This window comes from Diaphorina citri, unplaced genomic scaffold (assembly GCF_000475195.1).
Source record: "Diaphorina citri unplaced genomic scaffold, Diaci psyllid genome assembly version 1.1 scaffold157, whole genome shotgun sequence".
In the NCBI taxonomy this organism is placed as follows: Eukaryota; Metazoa; Arthropoda; class Insecta; order Hemiptera; family Psyllidae; genus Diaphorina; species Diaphorina citri.
The window spans coordinates 178,714-189,782 of record NW_007377594.1 but is presented as its reverse complement, the minus strand read 5'-3'; the positions used below and the strand labels follow the sequence as shown (position 1 = coordinate 189,782).

General features: G+C 39.0%; 1 protein-coding gene across 1 annotated transcript in view; it reads right to left on the bottom strand.

Annotated features, from left to right (window-relative positions):
* Nucleotides 1-669: 669 nt before the first annotated feature.
* The window catches only part of LOC103505218 (SWI/SNF-related matrix-associated actin-dependent regulator of chromatin subfamily A containing DEAD/H box 1 homolog), a 32,040-nt gene continuing 21,640 nt past the window's right edge, over nt 670-11,069 (bottom strand). Inside the window, exon 12 of the mRNA XM_026820570.1 lies at nt 670-856. Within this exon, the coding sequence (XP_026676371.1) occupies nt 670-856 (187 nt within the window). The remainder of the gene's footprint in view (nt 857-11,069) is intronic.

Genomic DNA, 11,069 nt, shown 5'->3' with positions numbered 1-11,069 from the left:
GTAGATAGAAAGACAAAACAGGTTTCTGAACCACTCAAATTCGAAGGATCTTGGACCCTTTTCTCCCCTCTTTATCCAAAATCCAATAATAGTGCCTTGATAAGATCAGGGTGTCTACCAAAATCAAAAAATGAAATTCCCTGACTTTTCTCTGCTTTCCAGTCCATTTTTTTCAAAACTTCCAGTCCACTTTTCGAAGATTCAAAAATACCCTTGTGCCCTGTTTCAGGAAGGTACGCTGCGGTCGTAGAAAGCTCAAAAGGAACTAGCGGTTCTCACGACTTCACCTTTAGCCACAGATCTCTCAAATTGCAGACAGCTTCCATAATTTATGATCAAAAGTGTCCGCAGGCCGGACCTCGAGGAATGTACGGTTCGGCCGCTATTTACCGTCAAATCTTTGTAAAAGCTCAAAAAGAGTTCGCAATGCTTAGGCCTTTAGATTTAAGCCAAAGTCGCTCGAACTTGGCATAGAGATTCGATACAGTATTTAGATCAAATATATCCTTGGGCTCTGTTTCCTCAAGGTACGGTTCGGCCGTTATTCCGGACCAAAGTTCCGCTATTTCGGGCTATACAGGGAAAAAGCTCAAAAGGAACTAGGGCTTTAAACCTATATAAAACATGAAAGTTTCGAAAGTTACCAAACTCCTGAATGTATTCTTCTACTCACTTGGTTTGTCCCACCCGATGACATCTGTCTTCAGCTTGCTTGTCATTGTACGGGTTAAAGTCCACGTCGTGTATGATAACAGTGTCCGCTGCCGTCAGGTTAATGCCCAGACCTCCCGCCTTGGTGGATAAGAGGAAAGCGAATAGGTCCTGATCTCGATTGTACTCGTCGATTAGCTCTTGTCTGGGGGAGAAAGAGAAAAGAGAGATAGACATTAAAAATATGTACCTACTACTTTAAAAATAAAAAAAAAGAGGTTTGACAGAGGGAATTGTAAGTACCTAACTGCTAAGGTCTTATCGTCCCAAAATCGAAGAGAAAAGTAAGACAGTTATAGGAGAAAAGCAGGTGTTCCGAGAACGAAAATTATCCGTTCAAGATAAAATCCGAACCGGGCGGGAATCGAACCTGCGACCTAGCGCTTACAATACAGTCTCCCTTGGTTTATAAGACCTTGGTTAGTTTAGTCTGCAGGGGCAAAGGGACTTTTTAGTCTCATTCGAGCAGGATAAACAAGGTTTTGACAGAGGGAATTGTAAGTACCTAACTGCTAAGGTCTTATCGTCCCAAAATCGAAGAGAAAAGTAAGACAGTTATAGGAGAAAAGTAGGTGTTCCGAGAACGAAAATTATCCGTTCAAGATAAAATCCGAACCGGGCGGGAATCGAACCTGCGATCTAGCGCTTACAATACAGTCTCCCTTGGTTTATAAGACCTTGGTTAGTTTAGTCTGCAGGGGCAAAGGGACTTTTCAGTCTCATGCTAGCAGGATAAACAAGGCATATTCTATTCTACAAGGAATACGCTTCAAGCTAATTAGGCTGGTCAGAAAGTTCTGCTATGTTGTTAAACCCATAAAATACACAAGACCTTGTTTAGACTGCTGGGGTAAAGGGACATTTTAGTCTCATGCTAGCAGGATAAACACGGCATATTCTATTCTACTTGTACTTAAGTATTACTTATTGAGATTTGGTAGAAGAGAGGTTTTTTTTTTACCTCGAAGACACCTGAGTGGCTCCGTCCAGGCGCAAATGTCTCCAGCCTCGTATGTCCATATAGTGCCCCAATATATCCAGCACGAATATGAACTGCGAGAATATGAGCACGCGATGTCCGTTCTTCTTCAGGTCGGGCAGGATTTCGTCCAACTTCTTCAGCTTACCGGACTCCACGACGAGATCGTCAGGCACTTTGTACTTGGCACAGTCCAGTGTCTGCTAAGCATGAATATTTGTCACAAATACACTGTGCTTAATTTTATGACTTGACTTGGATTCGAAAGATCAACTTCCGGATCCGAAGTCCATCACGTTAACCACTACTGAAAATTGTAATTCATCATCGTTATTAAACGATGTCAAATCCCACTTTCAACGCCATGGCTCTTTTTCTGCCTTTAAAAAATCCCCGTCGCGTCGTGTAAAGACAAACAATGTATTTACACAAAGTGAATACAATGCTTTATTTATTCAGAATTTTAAGCTGAACAAATAGGACATATGCCCATTACATTAAAACAGTTTAGGTGATGCTGAAGCTATTGAATATAGCAAGACACAGAAGGGAAGGGAAGATATTGCTTTAGCGAAAAAATCTGCAACTCGACCAGGAGTTATCTTGAAATGCCCGAAGGAAATAAATAACAAATTAAAGAAAACATACGAAATTCCATTCTGGGAAACAAGCATTATCTAATTTTCACAAAATCCGAATGCCAAAGAATTTTTCCCCACATAATTTGTATTAAAAATGTATATGACAATATATCGGTACCATGGTCAATTATGCTTTTAGCATGAGCGTTTGCTCTCAAATATACCTACACGGTTCGGTTTTGTACCTATATGTGGTCCTAAAACTTGTAGAAGATTTTTGTTTGGTAGCTGATTTAAAATTGTACATAGGAGATTTTTGACTGCATTTAGTCAGATTTTTAGTGATGCGCCAAGATTTTTAGTGACGGGCCTTTTATCCTCCATTTGGCGACAAGTTAATCGCCTCCTCACATTGACCTCATCTAGCCTGAGTATGGCCGGGAAAAGTCAGCAGACTAATCTGACGCGACTAAACTGATTGTTTCTTTCTTTCCCCCAAGTTATGCATATCGTAACATAACACCGACACATACTCCTTCGTAAGTTACAAACTTCGAACAGCCAGCCTGGTTAGCTTAGTTGGTAGTGCATCTGCCTTGTAAGCGCTAGGCCGCGGGTTCGATTTCCGCCCGGGGCGGATTTTATCCTGAACGGATAATGTTCGTTCTCGGAACGTCTGGCTTTGTCCTATATCCTGTCTTCCTCCTCTCTTCGATTTTCGGGACGATAAGACCATAGCAGTTACAGTTCCTGTCTTCCTTCTCTCTTCGATTTCGGGACGATAAGACCATAGCAGTTACAGTTCCCTCTGTCAGACCTCTAAAAAAAAAAAAAAAATTCCAACATCTTCTCAGCACAGCTTAATAAGCGTTGGCAAAGTAGATTACAAAAACAAACGCCACTTTTCTTCGAACGCCATTTTTTGACAAGAAAGTTCACCCAAACTTGTTTGTTTTTGGGGTAGAAACAAAAACAAAAAGGAAAACTTCTGGTTGATGTGCTGGGAAAAATCTCGCCTTTGACAATATTACTTATGACTTAATCTTGCATATTTACCAAATATGAAGTTCCTCGGACGTCTACTTTAACATGTTCATCTGCTGAAAACGCTTAATAAGCTTGATTTTCTACCACAAATTTGTAGATTCCATTCACTTTGCAAATACATTTTATGTAACTACAAGCAATGAGTCCGCACCTGTCTTTATCTTCAACAGTTTGACATCTTCACAACATTTCGAACTACAAAAAGACAAAAACCAATCCCTCCGCCCTCTTTCTTTTACTTGACCCTGTAAGCTCTCCAAGCTAGGGATTATCCTCAAGATAACCCCAAGCAAACCCTGTATTAGAACACAGACCATGCACTCTACACACACACAATACCTACAATTGAAACCGTTTTTTATTACTATGTGTTCTTTTTCAGTTAATATTCTTTAGAGAACCGGTTATCTTTCAGTTTTCTCTTTTCTCAGATCATTGGAGATGGTAAAACTTTAACTTCTGTGCATCAACATGCTTTTCAACATCCATTGCTGGAAAAGCAAATGAGAAGAAGACTTTAGTCCTCATTTTAAAGCTTCTGGTTCGAGTTTACAGTCGTATAACTAGTGGATATTAATCAGACTGTAAAACCGGGCATTGGTTTGACAATTTTCTCGATTCTTTGTAAGTATTTAAGGAGAAAACCTCCAAACTGTTAAAGTTTTCCAATACATTTATGTGAAACCTGACTGAATCTCACAAGAGAGATACCCACAAGATCTAAACTCATTAACTAACAACACGGACTTTATTCTCATTATGATTAGTGGAAGTAGATAATGAATTGTTAGTGTTGTTGTTTTTTCGATTCTTTGTAAGTATTTAAGGAGAAAACCTCCAAACTGTTAAAGTTTTCCAATACATTTATGTGAAACCTGACTGAATCTCACAACAGATATACCCACAAGATCTAAACTCATTAACTAACAACACGGACTTTATTCTCATTATGATTAGTGGAAGTAGTTAATGAATTGTTAGTGGTGGTGTTGTTGTTGTTGTTGTTGTTGTTGTTGTTGTTGTTGTTGTTGTTGTTGTTGTTTTTTTCTGATCCTGGTTCGGTCTCTTTCTGACCACTACTCCATCTATTGACTATGATAGCATGTCTATCATTCAATTCCTAACCTAAACCTTCTGTCCGTATATCATCTATATTGGGTCAATGACTCCTCCATGATTCTTTATTATATCATCTGATAGATTGATGATGTTTTGTTACTGATATATTTTTTATTTATTTTTATACTTTCTATTTGTTCTCTTTCTTCTAAATATTTAGTGTTTATTTTGTTACTTTGATATTAATCTACTTAGGTACGTATTTGGGGATTCTTTGCCAGCAATTTATTTCAAGGCCGATCTAGGATCTTCCCTTCGCATAGTAGAAGAGTGTGAAAAGAAAGAATGACAAAACACCCTATGGATAAGAGTACTACTATGTGTTACTAATGATCTAGCTATAAGTACTGCTCGAGTGATCATTATCTCAACCAGTACTGCTATTCCTGTCAAAAATTCCTTGACGTGGTAGGAGTTTGAACCCGCGCATTTCCGATTTCCAGGCGGGCGCCAACCACTATGCTACCTACCAAGGTAGGTTTCTGCAAAAGTGGGTACCAGAAGAAAATGAACCACCAGGACTTGTATGCTTTTACCTTAAGCGGATACCAGAATACAATGAATCTCCAGAACTTTATGCTTTTACCTTAGGACCAGGAGTACCAGGACCAGGACCCACAATCTTTTCTCTCGAAATATCCTTCCAATCGACACCCTTGGAACCCTCCCTGTTGGTCTTTAAATGAATTAAACATCCGAGAAGTAGATAACACAATGCAATGCAATATTCGAAAACCTTGAATAATTTATTTGCCAGAAATGAAATTTAAAAGAAGCGAGTTCATTCTTTTTCTCTCAATATTCGAACCTTGTCTTCTCATCTCGGTGTTTTATTCATTTCCAGCTTTCCATCGCCCACCGTTACGTCAGTTCGTTAAGGCTTTTTCAAATCCAACTTTCCAATCCTATCTGAATTATGAAGGAATCGACTTGCCTCCGTTGACAACCAAAATTGCGGATTTTTCTCCAGTGAACAGAACATGGACACCAATTTTTCTCAGGTCACAAATGGCCACTGATCTCAAAGTTGGCTCTCCAAAATTTGGTATGCCATAGATATCCTCAGCACTCCTTGAAATATCTACCAAAAATGGGGGGGAATCTTCTCAAAAATGGTTGAGACAATGAACATAGAACGATGAGATAACAACATACCCCCCTATCCTATCTCGTCTAATGAATCCCATGGTAAATCCCTTTGGGGGAAAGGGAGAAAGAGGTTAACGTAACTCATCTCAAGAATCATATTAATGGGATCTAGGGATCCACATATCTTTCAGTTTTCTCTTTTCTCAGATCATTGGAGATGGTAAAACTTCAACTTCTGTGCATCAACATGCTTTTCAACATCCATTGCTGGAAAAGCCAATGAAAAGAAGACTTTAGTCCTCATTTTAATGCTTTTGGTTCGAGTTCACAATCGCATAACTACTGAGTGAAGATAAGTGGTTTCATGTCAAGGGGACGGAGAATCCAGCCGATTGTCTGTCTCGAGGAATTACTCCCAAGGAACTCATTTCACACAAGTTATGGTCATGTGGTCCTCCCTGGCTAGCTACCCCAGATGAGCAGTCATCCAATGATAAGCTATTAGAAGAAAGGTTGAAGGTTCTTCACAATTTGGAACCTCAAAAACCAAGTCAAAATGTTCTTCTCATGTTGGCTTCGAGAATTTCCAAGTGGAACATTCTTCTACGTGCTGTAGCGCTAGTTCTCAAATTCTGCCGGTTACTTCCTCCCGGAACCATTTCCGTACAAGATCTCCACAGCTGAGCTGAGATTAATTCAAGCTTTACAAGGAGAAGTGTTTGCTGCCGAAAATCATCTGCTTCAGTGCTATACTTGAGATCCCAATAATTATTAATTATTTTGTTCATAAATGCGCGTGTAAGTGGGTACATAACTATCTAGTATCTAGCTATCTAGCATTCTAGCTGGTAGATATCATCTACTCTTGTCTTGATAGTTGCTAGTCTTGTTGGTTTGTTGTCAAGTATCTCAATCCCTACTCAAGTTGCGCCCCTTTCTACAAGATAATGTATTGTTATGCGGTGGTCGCATTTCCAATGCAAGTCAAATTGAAGTTAAGGACAAAGACAATGAAAAGGGGACAGAAACATTCTGCCAGTTACCTTCCAGAACTTTTTGTAGACTGTTTTGTTGACGGAAAAATAGCCAGAAAAGTCCACCCTGACCGGACTTCGACCCCGCCACCTCTGGATTAGGAATCAAGTAGTCAATACGTCACGCAGTCAAAGTGGTTTTGCTGCGGAGAAGAAAATGAGATCTACCTATCCTAGTGTTCAAAGTTGTTCGTTCTGTTCAACAAAAATGATAGGAAAAGAAGCCATTGAATTATTAAACAGTTTCAAAACCAAGTAGGAAGAAAAAGTCCCAAATTTCACCAAATCTTCAACAATTCTTCATACCATTGACCTTCACCTAGGGGACTTGAGACATGGCGCTTTAACACTATAGTTCTCCTACAATCATAATACTTCCAGATAAGATGCCAATACGCACCCGGGCCTTGGTCTCCCGATAGTAAATTGAATTTATAAATGATAAACTACCACAGATATGTGGAACACACGATTAAAATCCAAGTCGATTTCTAGAACTCTTGGTCTTGCAGTACAAATACAGAACAAGGCGATAAATTTATATTACAGAATTATGAATTGTTCCTCTAGTTAAGCACAGCACAAGCCAAGAAACAACAGAGGTTCAAAAGTGAGGCAGCTCTGGTCAGAACTTGGTAGGGTTTGTGCTGGGAAACAGTGGAGCTTTTGTTCACAAACTAGATGTAAAGTGTGAGACAAGTCTAGAACTCTTGGTCTTGCAGTACAAATACAGAACAAGGCGATAAATTTATATTACAGAATTATGAATTGTTCCTCTAGTTAAGCACGGCACAAGCCAAGAAACAACAGAGGTTCAAAAGTGAGGCAACTCTGGTCACTCTGATCAGAACTTGGTAGGGTTTGTGCTGGGAAACAGTGGAGCTTTTATTCACAAACTAGATGTGTAAAGGTAAAGAGTAAGACAAGGAGTCAGAGTCAGAGATCCTAAAACACACAACTCACTCTTCAACTCCCTACAGATATGGGGAGTATGGAGGAGTTAAGATCTGGTGGCTTCATTGAGTAGTCCACTGAAACAGTGCTGGGAGGATTGTTATTTTAAAGTTCCTACATAGGATGTGGATTTCCAACAATACCTCAGCCCTGTCAATGTCCAGATCAAGAGATACAAAGAAGTGATCAAGAAAGTTCTGAACATTTGATATGACTTTTTTCTACAGATATGGGGAGTATGGAGGAGTTAAGATCTGGTGGCTTCATTGAGTAGTCCACTGAAACAGTGCTGGGAGGATTGTTATTTTAGTCCCTACATAGGATGTGGATGTGGATGTCCAACAATACCTCAGCCCTTTCCCTGTCAATGTCCAGATCAAGAGATACAAAGAAGTGATCAAGAAAGTTCTGAACATTTGATGTGACTTTTTCCCAACAGAAATGAGAAACAGGCAGCAGGATGATGTTTGATTGCTATTTTAAGGTTTGTCCACACATAGCCGACGCCGTCGATCGACGTCGACTGAAACCGTACACTGCCTCGACAACATAGATTCATCTCTTCACCTCGTAGATCGACGGCATCGACTATGTGTGGACACAGCTTTGGAACCACACACTAGAATAGGTAGCTAGGTATCCTAACTTCCAGGGCACCAAGTACATAGAGGTACAATGTTCAGCATAGGTACAATGTTATGTACCTCAAGAACTAGGATTTATATGTGTACCATACACGCGCCCCTTTTCAGTGTTCCAGTGCCTCCAACTAAAAACCAAGTCAACTGTCGTGAACAGTTAATTTATGGCCGAACAGAAAATACAAATGAACTAATGAAACGCTGAAAATTTAGTTTGTCCGTCTGTTTTCTTCAGGGATTATCGGTATCTTTCAAACGCTTAGTTCGAATGATCCTGGCTACTGAAAGAGGCTGAAAATTTCTCTCCCATTTCAGTCGGTTTGCTCAGAAGGGTGATAGAACTTTTACTCAAGATGTATAGTCGAGGGTACAAATGTGTGCAACACACTTGTTTTTTTTTTTAACTCAAGTGTACATACCTACCAAGTCTATTTTGACATACGACGTGCTTAGGACTGCTAGGTCTTGATGTTTTGGATGAAGCATTGGTCCAAAATAAATTCAAATTTATTACTGAGGGGGCCAAAATTTCGTTTTGAGGCAGAACAATAATTTTTAGAATACATAGAACAAATAGGTATTATAAAATTAATATTTCTACAATTAATATTTTTTTAGAACTATTCTCAGATTCTGTGTTGAAAAAAACTCAACATCCATAACAAAGCCTGTTGTTTTGATCAGTGTTGCCACCGCTATTGTGGGAGAAAGAGAGAGAAATAGTAGATACAGAATATGCTAGGCTTGAGAAACTTTATGAAGAACAAAGATAGCTTGCAAATAAAATAAGATTGATCTAAAATTCTAAACAAACAAAGGACTTCAATATAACTATTTGTTCTTGAGGTGTTCCTTCTAATTATTATTGATCATTGGACCACTTCATGCCAAGTGATTTATAACTAGCGGCAGTATCATTTGGTATCCATCCAAATGACAGGACATACACATTAGCCGTACTTGAGGGGGAGTCTTGTGAAGAGATTTGATAGAGGGAACTGTGACTACGGAGGTCTTATCGTCCCGAAATCGAATAGAAAAGGACAGGATAGGAGGACCGGACGAAACGAATATGGAAACTGCAAGAGAGACTTCAAAATAAAAGGATCTTGACAATGCATAACCAACATATTTCAATACATAAAATATTAAGAGAAAGAAAACATGTATGAAGCAACGATGAAAACTGTTTCGTCATCAGCTACCTCAATAGGTAGGTACTTAGTCAAGCTCCTTACTCAAACCCCTAATCGTCAGACGAAATCTAAGATCAAAATCTGGTTGCTTCAAACTTAATGTAGAGCAACCCTATAGGTCCTAGGAGATAAGCATGTTCCATTGGTTTAGTTCGCTAGAACAAAACTAACCAGAGAATGGTCCAAAGTAGGTACACCAGAATAGTATAGGTACCAACTATCAACCCAAGTACACGTATCTCAACTCTCAACACATACCTGAGGTATCTATCAACATACCTCTCTAGGTATAGGTACTAGAAGTGTATCAATCCGCGATTAGTGCAAAATTTATAACACATTAGAGATTTTTCTATCCGATTTTTTCATAGGTATTATTTTTATTGCTTTATTATTTCAAATAGTTTATAATGGCCAAGAACAATATATCCACGGTATCGCGCGGACTGAATTACATGTAAATTATTTCATGGTACATTGCATCTCATTAAAAATACATAAGCGATCGATCTATCTCTCTAGGTTTTTCGTTGCGAATATACAAAACTGCAACTTTTTGAACTGAAGTAAAATGAAATCAAGTGTTCCCTCGAATTGGCGCGAAAGGTAGAGTTGTACTGAGATTTGGTGAACTTTCGATGAGGCACAAGATGGAAGGGAGAAGTATTGAACTCAGAAGATTGATGATAGGATTGATAGGAATCGAAATAATGATAAAAAGAACTCTTGAAAGTTAGTCAAACAAAAGGTACATTTTCTGACCCATTTTCTACCATCAAATTGTCAATTCTTAGCTACAAGAGTCCATATTCAATTATTCGAGGGCCAAGCCCCACAACTCACCTCAATCATAGCGAAAATACATACAACTGTAGCTACTACCTACCATCAAGAGGGGATAGGCAGACATCCATCAATACTGAGGTAGGTAAAGCCATCACATAAACCACCTCTCTTGGCGCAAGCATTGTGATACGTTCTACTCATACATTAAGAGCTGATATCTCTTCGTATTAAACAATAGGATAATTATTTCAAGTTTATAGCTATGCTAAAGCACTGACTATATGGTTGCAGGGGTTAAGATATACCACCTCTATTTTTACACACACTCTCTTAAAAGTAGCACTTTTTCTCCGTTATCAGGGGTACTTTATCGCAGAAAATACACAAGGTACTTAGGAAACTTTTAACAAATTCAGATCAAGGCCAAATGAAACCAGTACAGCACCAAGCTTGACTCTTGAGATTCAATAAACAAACAGATAAACTTCCAAGGGAACAATAGACACTATCGTCGTAGGTAATGTGTTTTGTTTAAGTAGGGGTGGTAAACAATGAAACGAGTTAAAGTTAAGGACAAAGACAATGAAAAGGGGACAGAAACATTCTGCCAGTTACCTTCCAGAACTTTTTGTAGACTGTTTTGTTGACGGAAAACAGCCCACCCTGACCGGACTTCGACCCCGCCACCTCTGGATTAGGAGTCAAGTAGTCAATACGTCACACAGCAGTCAAAGTGGTTTCGCAGCAAAGAACAAAATGAGATCTACCTATCCTAGTGTTCAAAGTTGTTCGTTCTGTTCAACAAAAGTGATAGGAAAAGAAGCCATTGAATTATTCAACAGTTTCAAAACCAAGTAGGAAGAAAAAGTCCCAAATTTCACCAAATCTTCAACAATTCTTGATACCATTGACCTTCACCTAGGACCTAGGGG